Source organism: Callithrix jacchus, chromosome X (assembly GCF_049354715.1).
Source record: "Callithrix jacchus isolate 240 chromosome X, calJac240_pri, whole genome shotgun sequence".
Classification (NCBI taxonomy): Eukaryota; Metazoa; Chordata; class Mammalia; order Primates; family Cebidae; genus Callithrix; species Callithrix jacchus.
The window spans coordinates 150,622,342-150,640,455 of record NC_133524.1 but is presented as its reverse complement, the minus strand read 5'-3'; the positions used below and the strand labels follow the sequence as shown (position 1 = coordinate 150,640,455).

At 38.8% G+C, this 18,114-nt stretch overlaps 1 protein-coding gene across 5 annotated transcripts in view; it reads left to right on the top strand.

Annotated features, from left to right (window-relative positions):
- The window catches only part of F8 (coagulation factor VIII), a 187,104-nt gene that overhangs the window by 119,883 nt on the left and 49,107 nt on the right, over positions 1 to 18,114 (top strand). For all 5 annotated transcript variants that reach the window (XM_078363719.1, XM_054251006.2, XM_078363717.1 and 2 more), the window contains 7 exons: positions 8,974 to 9,127; positions 10,783 to 10,995; positions 11,282 to 11,510; positions 11,719 to 11,901; positions 13,889 to 14,005; positions 14,611 to 14,682; positions 16,019 to 16,104. In XM_078363719.1, the coding sequence (XP_078219845.1) occupies positions 8,974 to 9,127; positions 10,783 to 10,995; positions 11,282 to 11,510; positions 11,719 to 11,901; positions 13,889 to 14,005; positions 14,611 to 14,682; positions 16,019 to 16,104 (1,054 nt within the window). The remainder of the gene's footprint in view (positions 1 to 8,973; positions 9,128 to 10,782; positions 10,996 to 11,281; positions 11,511 to 11,718; positions 11,902 to 13,888; positions 14,006 to 14,610; positions 14,683 to 16,018; positions 16,105 to 18,114) is intronic.

Below are 18,114 nucleotides of genomic sequence, written 5' to 3'. Positions count from 1 at the left end.
ACAAGTATTCCCACTTTCACCGGTTCTATTAAATGTAGTTCTGGAAGTCCCAGATGGAGCAATTTGACAACGAGCCTTCAAATTAGAAAGGAAGAAGTCAAATTCCCCTTGTTTGTAGATGATTATAATCTTATATTTAGAAAAACCTAAACACTCCACCAAAAAACTGTTAGAACTGATAAACTAGTTCAGTAAAGTTGCAAGATACAAAACCAACATATAAAAATCATTAGCATTTCTATATAACAAGAACTAACAATCTGAAAGAGAAATCATAAAAGCATTTTCATTTACAATAGCTATAATAAAAATAAATATCTAGGAATAAATTTAACCAAAGAGATGAAAGATCTCTGTACTGACAAATGTAAAACACTGATTAAAGGAACTGAAGAAGACACAAAAAATGAAAAGGTATCTAGCCCATGTTCATAGAATGGAAGCATTCATATTGTTAAAACATCAATTCCACAAGATTTAATGTAATACCTATAAAATACCAATGAAATTTTTCACAGGAATAGAAAAAGCAATCTTAAAATTTGTACAGAGCCACAAAAGACCCAGATATGGCTTGGCTATGTCCCCACCCAAATGTCATCTTTAATTGCAGTTCCCATAGTCCCCAGACGTTGGGGGAGGGACCCAGTGGAAAGTGATTGGGTCGTGGGGGCAGTTTCCCCCAGGCTGTTCTCGTGATAGTGAGTGAGTTCTCATGAGATCTGATAGTTTTATAAGTGTTTGGCATTTCCCCTGTGGGCGCTTATCACCCCTGCCACTTTGTGAAGAAGGTGCCTTGCTTCCCCTTTGCTTTCCACCATGATTGTTAAGTTTCCTGAGGCTTCCCCAGCAATATGGAACTGTAAGTCAATTAAATCTCTTTCCTTTATAAATTACCCAGTCTGCAGCAGTTCTTTATAGCAGCATTAGTACAGACTAATACAGTAAATTGGTACCAAGGTAGGGGAGTACTGCTATAAGGATACCTGAAAATGTGGAAGCAACTTTGGAACTATGTAACAGGAAGAGGTTGGAACAGTTTGGAGGGCTCAGAAGAAGACAAGAAAATGTGGGAACATTTGGAACTTCCTAGAGACCTGGAGGGCTCTGAAAAAAACAGGAAAATCTGGAACAGTTTGGAACTTCCTAGAGAATCATTGGATAGCTTTAACCAAAATGCTGATAGTGATAATGGACAAGTAGAAAAGACAAACCCATTTTCTGGGGAGAAATTCAAGCCAGCTACAGAAATTTGCATAACTAACGAGGAGCCAAATGTTAATTGCCAAGACAATGAGGAAAATGTGCCCAGGGCATGTTAGACACCTTCACAGCAGCCCCTCCCATCACAGGCCTGGAGACCTAGGTGTGAAAAATGCTTTTGTCAGGTGGGTCCAGGGTCACCCAGCAGTGTGCAGCCTGGTACTTGGTGCCCTGCATTGCAGCCACTTCAGCCATGGCTAAAAGAGGCCAAGGTACAGCTTGGGATGTGGCTTCAGAGGGTGCAAGCCCCCAGCCTTTGTTCTGTGGGTGCACAGAAGACAAAAATTGAGGTTTAGGAACCTCCGCCTAGATTTCAGACAATGTATGGAAACACCTGGATGTCCAGGCAGAGGTGTGCTGCAGAGGCAGATCCCTCGTGGAGAACCTCTGCTAAAGCAGTGAGGAAAGGAAATGTGGGGTGGGACACCACACACCGAGTCACCATTGGGGCACTGCCCAGTGGAGCTGTGAGAAGAGGGCCACCTCCTCCAGACCCCAGAATGGTAGATCCACTGACAGCTTGTATCATGTGCCTGGAAGAGCCACAGGCACTCAATACCAGTCCATGAAAGCAACCAGGAGCAGGGCTGACCTTAATGTGAGACATGGAGTCAAAGGAGATCATTTTGGTACTTTAAAGTTTAATGACTGCCCTATTGGATTTTGGACTTGCATGGGAACTATAGCCCCTTTGTTTTGGCCAATTTCTCCCATTTGGAATGAGTATATTTACCCAATGACTGTACCTCTGTTGTATCTAGGAAGTAACTAAGTTGCTTTTGATTTTACAGGCTCATAAATGGAAGTGACTTGCCTTGTTTCAGATAAGACTTTGGACTTAGACTTGGATTAATGCTGGAATGAGCTAACACTTTTGGGGGACTGTTGGAAAGGCATGATTCTGTTTTTTAATGTGAGGATATGAGATTTGGGAGTGGCCGTGGGTGGAATGATATGGTTTGGCTCTGTGTCCCCACCCAAATCTCATCTTCAATTGTAGTTTCCATAATCCCCATGTGTCATGGGAGAGACCCAATAGGAAGTGACTGGATCATTGGGACAGTTTCCTCCATACTGTTCTCATGATAGTGAGTGAGTTCTCCTGAGATCTTATGGTTTTATAAGCATCTGGCTTTTCCCCTTCTGGCACTTCTCCCTCCTGCCACCTTGTGAAGAAGGTGCCTTGCTTTCCCTTCACCTTCCACCATGATTGTAAGTTTCCTGAGGCCTCTCCAGCCATGTGGAACTGTGACTCAATTAAACCTCTTTCCTTTATAAATTACCCAGTCTCCAGCAGTTCTTTATAGCAGCATGAGAACAGACTAATACAGACCCTAAATAGCCAAAGCAGTCCTGAGCAAAAAGAACAAAGCTGGAAGCATGATGCTACTTGATTTCCAAACTATACTACAAAGCTATAGTAACCAAAACAACATGGTTCTGTCATAAAGACAAAAACATATGTAAGTGGAACCCAACAGAGAACCCAGAAATAAATCTATACATTTATAGCCAAATCGTTTTTGAAAAAGTACCAAGAACATGAACTGGTGAAAGAATAGTCTCTTCAATAAATGATGTTGGGAAAACTGGCTATCCACATGCAGAAGAATGAAACTAGACCCCTATTTCTCACTATATACAAAAATCAAATCAAAGGGGATTCGAGACTTAAATATAAAACTTGAAAGTATAAAACTGCTGGAAGAAAACATTGGGAAAATGCTCCAGGACATTGGTCTGGGAAAGATTTTGCAGGTAAGACTTCAAAAGCACAAGTGACTAAAGCAAAAATAGACAAATGGGATTATAACAAGCCATAAAGCTTCTGCACAGCAAAGGAAACAATTAACAAAGTGAAGAGACAATCTATAGAATGCGATGAAGTATTTGCAAACTATACAACCGAGAGGGTATTAATAACCAGAATATATAAGAAACTTAAGTCAATACCAAAAAAAGAGAATCCTATTAAAAATGGACAAAGATCTGAATAGATTTCTCAAAAGAAGACATACAAATGGCCCACAAGTATGTGAAAAACTGTTCAACATCACTAATTACCAGAGAAATGCAAACCAAAGCACAATGAGATATTTCACTCCAGTTAAATGGCTTTTATCAAAAAGACAAAAAAATGATAATGAATGCCGGTGAGGATGTGACAAAAGGGGAACGCTCGTACACTGTTGGTGGGAGTGTAAATCAGTACAGATACTATGGAAAAGAGTAAGGAGGTTCCCCAAAAAATGAAAAATAAAACTATCAGGTGATCCAGCAATCCCACTGCTGGATATATGTCCAAAGACAGGAAATTGATGTATCAAACTGATAGATGCACACCAATGTTTATTACAGCAACATTCATGACAGCTAGGATAAAGCTGGCCATGGTGGCTAATGCCTGTAATCCCAGCACTTTGGGAGACTGAGGTGGGCAGATCACCTGAGGTCAGGAGTTTAAGACCAGCCTGGCCAACATGGAGAAACACCATCTGTACTAAAAATACAAAATTAGCTGGGCGTGGTGGTGCATGCCTGTAATCCCAGCTACTCTGGAGGCTGAGGCAGGAGAATCACTTGAACCTGGGAGGTGAAGGTTGCCGTGAGCCAAGATCATGCCATTGCATTCCAGTCTGGGCAACAAGAGCAAAACTCAAAAAAAACCCAAAATAGCTAGGATATAAAAATCAACCTAAGTATACATCAACAGATGAATGGATCATGTGGTGTATATACACAACAGAATATTCTCAGCCATTAAAAAGAATGAAATCCTGTCATTTATGGCAACATGGATAAGCCTGGATGTCATTATGTTAAGTGAAATAAGCCAGATATAAAAGACAAATATCACGTTTTTACTTATATGTGAGTGCTTAAAAAGTGGATCTCACTGAGACAGAGTAGAATGGTGCTTAACAGAATTTGGGAAGGGTATAGAGGGTTCAGTGGAATGAAGAGAGGTTGAGTTATAGGCATAAAATTAAACTTAGAAGGGCTAAGTTATAGTGTTTGATATTATAGTAGGGTGACTATAGTTAACAATGATTTATTGTATGTTTCAAAATAGCTAGAAGAGAAGATTGGGAGTGTTCCCCAACACAAATAAATGATAAATGATTGAAGTGATTGATATTCCAATTACCATTATTTGATTATTACACATTGTATTAATATATCAAAATATCACATGTTTTCTCAAAACACGTACAATTTTAAAATACATCATTATAGGCACCTCTCAGGTTGACTGTACTGTCCTTATTGTTGCTGGGGGTGATAGCAAATTTGAAGCTAGCATCTTCAAGAATGGGCAGACCCATGAGCATGCCCTTCTGGTTTACATACTGGGTGTGAAACAACTAATTGTTGGAGTTAACAAAATAGATTTCACTGAACAATGCCATAGCCAACAGAGCTATGTGAAAATCATTAGAGAAGTCAGCCCTACATTAAGAATATTGGCTACAATCCCAACACAGTAGTATTTATGCCAATTTCTGGTTGGAATACTGACAACACGCTAACATGCCTTGGTTAAAGGGGTGGAAAGTCTTGTCTTGGACTTAAACATAAGACCTAGCACCATAAAAACCCTAGAAGAAAATCTAGGCAAAACTATTCAGGACGTAGGCGTAGGCAAGGACTTCATGACCAAAACACCAAAAGCATTGGCAACGAAGGCCAAAATAGACAAATGGGACCTAATGAAACTCCACAGCTTCTGCACGGCAAAAGAAACAGTCGCTAGAGTGAATCGGCAACCAACAGAATGGGAAAAAATGTTTGCAGTTTACCTATCTGACAAAGGGCTGATATCCAGAATTTACAAAGAACTCAAACAGATTAACAAGAAAAAAACTAATGAGCCCATTCAAAAATGGGCAAAGGATATGAACAGACACTTTACAAAAGAAGACATACATGAGGCCAACAAACATATGAAAAAATGCTCATCATCACTGGTCATTAGAGAGCTGCAAATCAAAACTACATTGAGATACCATCTCACGCCAGTTAGAATGGTGATCATTAAAAATCTGGAGACAACAGATGCTGGAGAGGATGTGGAGAAATAGGAACACTTTTACACTGTTGGTGGGAGTGTAAATTAGTACAACCATTGTGGAAGACGGTGTGGCGATTCCTCAAGGACCTAGAAATAGAAATTTCATTTGACCCAGCAATCCCATTACTGGGTATATATCCAAAGGACTATAAATCATTCTACTATAAGGACACATGCACACGAATGTTCCTTGCAGCACAGTTTACAGTAGCAAAGGCCTGGAACCAACCCAAATGCCCATCAGTGATAGACTAGACAGGGAAAATGTGGCACATATACACCATGGAATACTATGCAGCCATCAAAAATGATGAGTTTGTGTCCTTTGTAGGGACATGGATTAATCAGGAAACCATCATTCTTAGCAAACTGATACAAGAACAGAAAATCAAACACCACATGTTCTCACTCATAGGCGGGTGTTGAACAATGAGAACACATGGACACAAGGAGGGGAGCACTACACACTGGGGTCTGTTGGGGGAAATAGGGGAGGGACAGCGGAGGGTGCGGAGCTGGGGAGAGATAGCATGGGGAGAAATACCAGATACAGGTGAAGGGGAGGAAGGCAGAAAAATCACACTGACACATGTGTAACTATGCAACAATCCTGCATGTTCTTCACATGTACCCCAAAACCTAAAATGCAATTTTAAAATGGGGGTGGAAATTCACCTGCAGAGATGGCAATGCCAGTGGAACATATGTGGATTACATCATACCACCAGCTCATCCAACTGACAAGCCTTGTGCCTACCTCTCCAGGAAGTCTACAAAATTGGTAGTATTGGTACTGTCTTTGTGGGCTTAGTGGCGACTGGTGCTTTCAAACCCAGCATGATTGGTCAGCTTTGCTCCAGTTAACATTATAATTGAAGTAAAGTCTGTTGAATTGCATCATGAAGCTTCAAGTGAAGTTCTTCTTGGGGACAATGTGGGATTCAGTGTCAAGAATATGTCTGTCAAAGATGTTCATCATGGCAATATGGCTTGTGACAGTGAAAATGACTCACCAACAGAAGCAGCTGGCTTTAGTGCTCATGTGATTATCCTGAACCATCCAGACCAAATCAGTGCTGGCTCTCCACCTGTGTTGGATTGTCACACAGCTCACATTGCCTACAGGTTTGCTGAGCTGAAGGAGGTTGATTTCTTTCTGGTTAGAAGCTGGAAGATGGCCCCCATAGTGATTTTCCTTGCTATGGTTTCCTTCTAATTTGGTCTTGAGGTCTCTCCCTTGAGAATGGTCATAAGCCAAGATAGCCACTTTCTAGGAGAGCCCTAGGGGAAAGTTAGGTTTGAGTGTGTCAGTTAGGTGAGGCACAACAAGGAAGTAAAAACAAAATGAATAGTGGAATAAAATACTAACAAGTACCTACAAATAAGTCTAGCTAAAAATTTGCAAGATCTCCATGGAAAAAAAAACTATGGCAATTTACTGACTTTAAAGAGGACCTAAATAACTTTCAAGATAGACCGCATACATGAAGTAGAAAACATGATATCTGAAAATGTCGGTTATTCCCAAACTGATTTATGAATTCAGTGCAACCTGAATGAAAATCCCAAGGCTTTCCTTTTGTAGAACTCAACAAGCTGATTATAAAATTAATATGAAAATGCAAAGGTTTATGAATAGCCAAGTCCTTCTTGAAGAGAAAGAATAAGATGAAATTGTTGTATAATATATTGAGACTTATTTTAAAGTTATAATAATTAAAACAATGTAGTAATTGGCATAGGGATAAACAAATAGGTAAATGAAGTAGAATAAAAAATCCAAAACTAGTCTAACACATATAGACACTTGATTTATGACAAAGGTTTCACAGAAGGAGAAATTCAATAAAAGATGCTGGAAAATGTTGGCATCCATATGGACAAAACATTACATTGGATTCCTAACACACTATACACGAAAATCCATTCACATTGCATTACAAATCTAAAAGTAAAATATAAAATCATAAACATTTTAGAAAGAAAAAGTAAAAGAATATATTAACCGGCCGGGCGTGGTGGTTCACGCCTGTAATCCCAGCACTTTGGGAGGCCGAGGTGGGTGGATCACGAGGTCGAGAGATGGACACCATCCGGGTCAACATGGTGAAACCCCGTCTCTACTAAAAATACAAAAAAATTAGCTGGCGCGTGCCTGTAATCCCAGCAACTCAGGAAGCTGAGGCAGGAGAATTGCCTGAACCCAGGAGGCGGAGGTTGCGGTGAGCCGAGATCACGCCATTGCACTCCAGCCTGGGTAACAAGAGTGACACTCTGTCTCAAAAAAAAAAAAAAAAAAAAAAAGAATATATTAACCACAGGGTAGGGAAAGAAAGAATTGACGTCAAGATACAAAAAGCACTAGCCAGTAAGGGTTTTTTAAATAAATGCCACACATTAAAATTACAACTTCATGTTCATCAAAACATAACGAAAAACAATGAAAAGATGAGCCACAGAATGGTAAATGTTTGCAATACATAACACAAAGGACACCCATATCAAGGATGTATAGAGTACTCTTTTGCTTCAATGAGAGAAAATGTAAAAACACAGACAACAGCAGGTATTTTTAATAATGTGGAGCAAATGGAATTTGCATACATTGCTAAGGAAAATGGAAAATGCTGCGGCTGCTTTGGAAAACAGTGTGGCAATACCTACCAAAGCTGAACACATGCATGCCTAGCAATTCCACCCTTAGATATGTGCCCAACAGAAATGCACATATATGTTCACCAAAAGATATACGCTAGAATATTCCAGCAGGCCCATTTGAAAGTGCCAAAGATTATAATGACTCAAATGTCCATGATTGGGATATATTTTTATAATATTATACAATAATGGGAATGAAGAAAGTATAGCCATATACAGCACTACAGATGAATCTCACAACCAAAATGCTAAGTGAAAGAAGAAACAAAATAATATATACAGAACATTTTATTTACGCACTTCAAAAACAGGCAAAACTAAACTATATTTTTAAGGATATATACATAACTGGTAAAAGTATGAAGAAAAGCAAAGAAACGATTATCATAAACATCAGAATGGTGGTTACCTTCAGTGAGAAAGGAGAAAATATGACTGAAAAGGGACATCCAGCGAGTCTTCTGGGTGATGACTGCATTTTTGTACCAAAGCCATTTGTGTTTTATGCACTTTATTGTATATGTTTTGGCTCACAATTTTAATAGGGTTTTAAAAAGACTTCAATAAAGGATGCTGGAAAATGTTGATATCCATACGGACAAAACATTACATTGCAATCCTAACACATTTTTGTACCAAAAGCATTTGTGTTATTAATCTGGGTGATGATTGCTCTCTTATATTTGGAGTATGTTTATAAATTCTACATTCATTCAACACTTGACAAATGTTTTTTGAGCTCCTGCTTTTTGCCAAGCACTGTTACAAGTGCTGAGAATACGACAGTGAACAAAATAGACAAAACCCCAGCTTTCATGGAACTTACATACTAATAAAGATTGGGAAGAGTATTTGAAGGAGGATGAAGTGGTTAACTATGCAAAATGCTTCTTAGGCACCTAGGAAATTGAGGATGTGAGGCATTTCTAACCACTTGGTACATAAATTTATTGCTTTTCCTCTGCTTTTTTTGTCTCCAGGGCTCAGAGTGGCAGTGTCCCTCAGTTCAAAAAAGTGGTTTTCCAGGAATTTACTGATGGATCCTTTACTCAGCCCTTATACCGTGGAGAACTAAATGAACATTTGGGACTCCTGGGGCCATATATAAGAGCAGAAGTTGAAGATAATATCATGGTGAGTTAAGGACAATGAAATTACAAGAAAATCATTATTTTTTTTTTTGACCGACTCTTGCTCTGTCACTCAGGCTGGAATGCAGTGGCACAATCTTGGCTCATTGCAACCTCTGCCTCCTGAGTTCAAGCGATTCTCCTGTTTCAGCCTCAAGAGTAGCTGGGGTTACAGGGGCACGCCACCACACCCAGCTAATTTTTGTATTTTTAAAATAGAGACGGGATTTCGCAATGTTGGCCAGGCTGGTCTCGAACTCATAATCTCAGGTGATGCACCTGCCTCTGCCTCCCAAAGTGCTGGGATTACAGGCATTAGCCACCGCACCTGGCCAAGCAAATTAATCTTATATATTATTTATTTTCTTGCTGACTATAATGTATTCTCACTTTTGGAAATGTTTATAGAAAAATAATTCCATAATTATCATTTTTGTGTATGTTCTTATATTTTTCCTATGTATTTTTCTCTTTATGTATTCAAATTATACCATACAGAATTCTGATACTTGTTTTTTGACTAAATATCACGTCAAAAACATTTCTTAGGTCATTAGAAACACTTTCTATGTATGTTTTTTAAATACTGCATAATAGTCCACTATATGAACTTATGGAAGCGTAGTTTATGTAACCATTTATTTTGAACAACCTATTAGACAGTTTCTTTTTTTCACCATATAAATAATGCTGTAATCATAACAGTTTTTCTAAGATAAAATTCCAGAAGTGCAATGTATATGAGCATCGTAAGAGTTTTTCTTATTATCTGGTAATGTCCCTTGCACATTTGTCTTTCATGGAATAAGTGCTTTTAATATAATATAATAATTATATCAACTTATAGATTAGATAGGAAACCACTGAACATTTTAATGAGAAGTACTTCTTCAAGTTTTTGTTTTCTCTTAATTTTATAAATGATATTTTTTGAAATAAAACAGGTTTTAATTTTTACTTTTTAACGCTTTCATTGCTTTTATGTTTGTAAAAATTTCTACGTATACAGAGATTTTTTTAAAAAACACTTATACTTTCTTCAACTTTCTGTTACAGTTTAATTTTTTACATTTAACTTTTTAATACTTCCTGTGTGAACCAAAGATCAAAGTAGTTAGTTTTATGTTTTTCTGAAAATAGCTATTCATTGCTTCAATTAATTGATTGTTTATATTAATGATACAGAAGGATCTAAAATTATGAAATTGTGGGCAATTTCTGCCTTATTTTACTTTCCATATATTCTATGATAAATATGTATAATTTTTAATCTGGAAAATAAGCCTTTTTAAAAAAGATAATATGCATTCATTGTAGAATCTGTCATGAAGAACCTTCACTTACATATCAACTCCTGGCATTATAGTCTCTTAAAACCCCTGCAGTAACATTTTCCCTTTTAGTTTGGAATTGCTTTTAAGTGTATAGGAATTTTCTCCTTTGCAACTTTGAGTTTATGCCTTAAATTTAGAATTGAAAACCTCCTCAGGAATAAGTTTGGGTTCTAACAGCATCCATCCTCTGTACCACTTCTTCCAGGGTATTAAAAACTTCAATAAAGACCAAAAGATAGGTGTTTCTTTTAGAGATGTAAACCCTAAGGACTTTAAGATCCTAGAAGATCATTCTTGCTTTTTTGTTGTTGTTATTGTTCTGCAGGTAACTTTCAAAAATCAGGCCTCTCGTCCCTATTCCTTCTATTCTAGCCTTATTTCTTATGAAGAAGATCAGAGGCAAGGAGCAGAACCTAGACAAACCTTTGTCAAGCCTAATGAGACCAAAACGTACTTTTGGAAAGTGCAGCATCATATGGCACCCACTAAAGATGAGTTTGACTGCAAAGCCTGGGCTTATTTCTCTGATGTTGATCTGGTAAGCAGGTATCCATTGTGTTGACCACTTTTTGGTTTAAAATAAATGGTCTTTGTGTGCTAAGAATTTTGGTATTTATCCTACATGCAATGAGAAGCTTTAAATAGCACAGTTGATCATCATATTTGTGTTTTAGAAAGGTCATTCTGGAATCTACTGAAGATGATTAATTGTATTTTTGGAAAATGGGAGGCAGGCTGGAGTGGCATAAAAATTCATGAGAAATCCACTCTGGTTCATATGTGAGAGAGCTTATACTCATAGGATTGATGTCTTCCCTCCCTAGGAAAAAGATGTGCATTCAGGCCTGATTGGACCCCTTCTGGTCTGCCACACTAACACACTGAACCCTGCTCATGGGAGACAAGTGACAGTACAAGAATTTGCTCTGTTTTTCACTATCTTTGATGAGACCAAAAGCTGGTACTTCACTGAAAACATGGAAAGAAACTGCAGGCCTCCCTGCAATGTCCAGATGGAAGATCCCACTTTTAAAGAGAATTATCGCTTCCATGGTAATATACTCCACATCCAGACATGATCACTGCAAAATGCAGATTGCACTTTGACTAACGAGATTTGATCCGGGGACTTGAGCATTGTATTCATTTAGAGTATAACTGTGGGAGTGGAATTCTCAAGAGATGTCAGTATTTTTGGTGGAGTGGAGGGAAACAAACTTCTAAAATAGATTTTAACAGGCTTCTCTGTGTCCTTCTCCAGCAATCAATGGCTACATAATGGATACACTACCCGGGTTAGTAATGGCTCAGGATCAAAGGATTCGATGGTATCTACTCAGCATGGGCAGCAATGAAAACATTCATTCTATTCATTTCAGTGGACATGTGTTCACTGTACGGAAAAAAGAGGAATATAAAATGGCAGTGTACAATCTCTATCCAGGTATGAGCCCATTTGTGCTCTTTCTTCTACCTACTTTATTTGTTGAGTATTTATTTTAAATGGTCTAGGCACTGGGAACACAATTAGTGAACAAAGCAGACAAGCTCCATGCTCTCAGGTAACACTTTTTCAAACCTACAGGGACATAAATAAATTAGCAAATGAGGGCTAGGAGTGGTGGCTCATGCCTGCAATCCTAGCACTTTGGGAGGCTGAGGTGCGTGGATCACGAGGTCAAGAGATCGAGACCATCCTGGCCAACATGGTGAAACCCCGACTCTACTAAAATACAAAAAATTAGCCTGGCATGGTGGCGCACACCTATAGTCCCAGCAACTAGGGAAGCTGAGGCAGGAGAATCGCTTGAACTAGGGAGGTGGAGGTTACAGAGAGCCGAGATCACACCACTGCACTCCAACCTGGCGACAGAGTAAGACTCTGTCTCAAAATAATAATAATAAATAAATAAATTAGCAAATTAATAAGATAAGTTCAGATATAGAAAAATTGCTAAAAAGGAAATAGAACAGAATAAATGGATAATTAATGTCACTTTACTTTCTTACGGAAAAGGAATTTATTCCTTCATCACTTACCACCTGAAATCCCATAAGGCACAAGTAGTCATCCAAACAGTGATTTGTTTATGTATGTAACCAGTATATTGATTAAACACTACTCATAATGTTGATCACAATACAATGTTATTTGGTTCTCCACTGCCCTTTTAAAATAGGCTTGGCCAGGTGCAGTGGCTCACACCTGTAACCCCAGCACTTTGGGAGCCCAAGGTAGGAGGGTCGCTTGAGGCCAGGAGTTCAAGACCAGCCTGGGTGACAAAGCAAGACCCCCGTCTGTACAAAAAATAAAGTAATTAGCCAGGCATGTGGTGTATACCTGTAGTCCCAGCTACTTCAGTTACTTGGGTGGCTGAGGTGGAAGGATTGCTTGAGCCCAGGAGGTTGAGGCTGCAGTGAACTATGTGATTGGACAACAGAGCAAGACCCTGTCTCTAAAAAAAAACTCCGGTTTAATAGTGCGAGTAAACTTCCCCTATTGCTTTGTAAAAATTCTGACAAGCCCTGTAACTTTTCTGCTCACTGTTAAGTAATAAACAGGACTAAAGTCACTTTATGTCACAAATACAGTTCAAATCAGAAATTACAATGTCGATTTAACTTCAATCTCCAGTCCTTCAACTTGAGCCTGCATCAGGCTGGAAGTCTGCACTGGGAAAGGGAGACATGGTTGAGTCCTCTTTCTGTACCTTGTGCTGGTCGTGCTTCCCCACAACCCCTTGCACTCCAGCATGAATAGGTTAAAGATAAGGGGTTAGGACAGTTCTTACCTATTTACAGCTGGCACCATTGTTGTAAACCAGCTTTACACTGTTCGTGCCTGGCAATACTTAAAGTTGACTCTTTCTCCTGCAGGACACTTTCACAGGGCTCTTTAGAGACTCCCGTATGTGACTCTGTCATGAAATCCCCTTGTCCTGGTTTAATCCACCTTTATTCTGGGTGGTCACTTGTGACTCATTTCTCAGTCGTCAGTGTTCACCTGTAGCTTCTTGTTGCTATGGTAACTTTACCCTTCTAGGAAGCCCTAGTGGACTGAACCCAGTAGGAACTCACCATGACTTACCTCTTTCAGAGTCTACATCTGGCCAATGGGAAACACACCTTTTGCTCAGAAAATCCCTGGGAGTGTAGGTCAACCATAATGCGGTAGCATTCTCCTGTCCCCACCATCAAACAATTCAGTCACGCTGTTTCTCATTTCCTGGTGGGGAAGGGAGTGGTCAGAACTCAATCTCCATGACCCCGAACTGTAGGGGTCACGTGGCAAGCACTTTGGGTTTGAGGGGTCCAAGAGTAGTGGAAGTACAAAATTTGGTAGGTCTACTCTGATATTTCACATAAACCAATGTATTTCATGCTCATTTTTAAGTGAAAAGAAATAATTTTTTTTCTTTTGGTTTTATAAGGTGTTTTTGAGACAGTGGAAATGTTACCATCCAAAGCTGGAATTTGGCGGGTAGAATGCCTTATTGGCGAGCACCTACATGCTGGGATGAGCACACTTTTTCTGGTGTACAGCAGCAGTGAGTAGCAATGTGGTCAGAGGTTCCCTACCTATTCAGCCTACTTCTTTACAGCTTGCCTCCTTTCTGGAATGGTTGCTTGTGTCCGGAAATAAATACAAGCTTACATCCTTATCAAATTTTAAATTAATATTGCTGGTAGAAATCATCAGCATTGTCAGAGGAGGGCAGATATACTTGAAACTTGGAAAACTTGGAACCTGAACCTCTAAATAATTGACCCAAAAAAATCCCTCATTTTCACAACTTGGTAAAGCGCTAAGATCTCTAGTAGCAGATTTTGGAATTTAATGTTGATTTAGTTACCAGATAACTTATAAATATTACTTGGAAGAGTTTGGAGATTTAAACACTAAACAAATAAGAGAACCACTGGTCTATTTATGTAGGACCCCAGTTTCTTCAGCTGTAAAATGTGAATCATTGTAGCACCTGTTAGGATGAATTAAATTAACTGATACAGTAAGACATTTAGTAAAATTCTTGGCACATATAAACACTCAAAAATATTAGCATATTGACATTCTCCCATTTTCACTGACTTACATTTGAGAAGCTGAATTTTGTGCACTTCTAGTTACTGTGTTCCACCTGTTTCATTTCAGAGTGTCAGACTCCCTTGGGAATGGCTTCTGGACGCATTAGAGATTTTCAAATTACAGCTTCAGGACAATATGGTAAATACTATAAATTTTTGCCCCAAGAACCTGGGCCGATTATATCTTTTTAAATGATCTGTTGGAGAATCTCAGATCATGAATCCTTCTCCATGCTTCTATTAGTTCTATTCCATAAGTGCCTCTCAAATATATCCCCTCCTCTCCACTTCCCACTGGTGTAGCCATCTTAATTCAGTGACACTGCCTCCTAAAATAGCCTCCCTAGCTTGAGTATTTCTTCCTTGAGTCAATCCTCTTCATTGTAGCAGGAAGCTATAGTTTCCTATGAGCACTAAAGGTAAAGTTTGACTAGGGTCTATAGAGAGTTCTCAAAAATTGTTTTAGAGCACTACTGCCCACAAGCTAAATGTAACACACTGCCTGTTTTTTCCATTTTTAAATGATTGAAAAAATTACGAAGAATATTTCATGACGTGTGAAATTATAAAATTCTAATTTCAGCCTCCATGATAAAGTCTGATGTTGGAACACAGCCACATCCATTAATTTACAGATCATCTATGGCTACAACAGCAGTAACATAGTTGCAACAGAGACCATATAACATGCAAAGCCCAAATGATTTGCTATCCGGCCCTTCACAGAAAAACTTTGCCAACCTTGAAAAAGAGGCTTCAGAGTTATATACCAAAACACTAACATTTTTCACTAGGTGGAAGGGTTACATTTTAAAATTTCTATTTGTCTTTTTACTAATTTTTATTTTTACTTTTCATTTTCTGATTTTTCTACAATGAACCTACATTGTATAATAAACAAATAATAGGCCAGGCACGGTGGCTCACGCCTGTAAACCCAGCACTTTGGGAGGCCACGGCAGGCAGATCACCTGAGGTCAGGAGCTCAAGACCAGCCTGGCCAACATGGTGAAAACCCCTCTCTACTAAAATACAAAAATTAGCTGGGTATGGTGGCGTGTGACTGTAGTCACAGCTACCTGGGAGGCTGAGGCAGGAGAATTGCTTGAACTCAGGAGACGGAGGTTGCAGTGAGCCAAGATCACGCCATTGCACTCCAGTCTGGGCGACATCTTAAAAAAAAAGAAAAAAGAAAACAAAAGAAATAATATTATTATTTGGTAGTTTTGGTAACAAATTGCAGTATCAGCTAATTAGAGTTGCTAACAATTAACAAAATTATAAATTTTAGAAAATAAAATGAACGACAAAGATAAGCAAAATCCTTAGATAATAATTGTTACTGGTTTGCCATAAAGCCTTTATGTTTTTACTTTCACCACAGCTAAGATTAACCTTTCTCAAGACAATTTTACTCTCGAGTGTCTAGGACCAACCCAGCTGAATTTCATCTCTGTTTCTTTACTTGGGCAAAGGACAGTGGGCCCCAAACCTGGCTAGACTTCATTATTCCGGATCAATCAATGCCTGGAGCACCAAGGAGCCCTTTTCTTGGATCAAGGTTAGAAAATTGAACCAGTGATGGACAATGTATCACATTCAATCAATCGCCTTACTTATTCCTCTTGTAAACTAAAAGAATTCTATGAATATGAGAAAACTGAAGAACAGAATGGCTTATGATTTATACAAAAGCAGTCATGAACAAGAGATACGGGAATAGAACTGAGTATACTGATACGTCCTATTTCTGTATTTTAGTCCTTCTACTGGGATTAGACATCTAAATATTTTCTATAGTATTGAACTCATCATCTCTCAAGACAATATATGTTATTATTAGATGCGTCCAACTGCCCAGGTGTCCTTAAGTACTCCAATCCCCTTTATTTTAACATAAAACAAATGGTTCACAAATGCAAACCACATGTGTAATTTTACATTTTCTAGTAGCCAAGTTTTCAAAAATGTGACATTCACTTTAATAATACATTTTATTTAACTCAACATATCTGAAAATACTATCATTTCAACATATGATCAATCAGATCCCTTCAAGGGCAGACAGATGGAAACTTCACGGTGTCCTCCATGCCTCACAAAAGCTGAGGGCAGCTTGGAAGTGCCTACTCAGCCTCTCTGTCTAAACATAAGGCTAGATGTCTTACAGACACTGCCAATTTTGAGTCAGTCCGAGCTGCATTTCACTAATCCCTAAGTATTTTTTGTTAGTTTATGCTTCTGCCAAACCACATGTGATGCTCTTCACCTTGTATTTCTGTGGTTATTTTCAACCTTAAATGTGTCCCTATGTAGAGGACATGTTTATCTATTTGGCTGCCCTCTGTCTGTTCTGCTTAATTTTTTGTAATAACATTCTTATTTGTGAGGGGGAATTATATCTCCCTTACAAGATACAATCTGATAAGACTAGTAAATAGAGTGCCCTGTGACCAGCCAATGAACCCTGAAGGATACACCCTGCTGTTTCCACTTACTAGATTTGACCCATTGTTTCAGCTTGCCAATCTTCAGTATCTCAATGTATTTCCTAGTTTTTCCAGCTACTGATTTAATCAGTAAACTTTGTAATACTACAGCAAAGTCATAATCAAAATATTGAAGTAGACAAGACTTCCTTAGTATGTGCACAATACAAATCAAGCTGTTAAGTCCTTGTCACAACCTTGTGATGTAGATGTTACTATTGTCCTCATTTCAGATGAAATTGAAGCATAGAGAAGTTATTGTGGCCCAAGTCACACCGCTAATAAGTGACTGAGCCAAAATTCAAATTCTGATAGTTGGGCTCCAGAGCCCTAATTGGTAATCATTTTACTACACTGTTTCCAGAATGCTCCCTTCAAGTTGATAACCATCTATTAACTATCACGATTTACTTATGGTAATTAAACCAGTTACAAATCCACCTAATTATGTTATCATCTACCAGTACTAAATCACCTTATCTTCAAGGCGGTTTTTGTCAACTGTCCTACTAAGATCCAGCTAAACTTTTTGTAGATCTCATAACTTTATAAAATAAAACATGGAGATAGAGTTGAAAGGGATGCTGACAAGGAAGGGAGTTGGAGAAGGTATTTGTTCTTGTGAGAAGGCCTGAAGAGCGCACAGCAACCTGGCCTCAATGCACAAGAGCACTGGGCTGACTTGAGGAGCACCAGGTGGCCAAGATCAGGCAATGCATATCGGGAAATCAGCAGGCCCCTTGGAGACATGCAGCTGCAATGTTTGTACTTTTATACAACGAAACTTATTACCATCTTGCTTACTTCCTAATAGACAGACGTGTCTTGTAGTTACACTGAAACACCTGGCTGGGTACATAGGTGACGTTATTGAGTATAATTGCCAAACTGCTCCCAGGTGCCAATTACAATGTAGAAGAGGCACAAGAAGATGAAGCAGATAAGCCTGGCAGTTTGGCAAGCATCAGTTGCACAATGTAAGTAGGTTGCCAAGGCTTTATTGTAGCCTTGTTCTATTGCAGCTTTATTCTAGCAAGGCTGCTGGAAGATACAATAGTCACTGGTCCAAGACAGAACTCTTA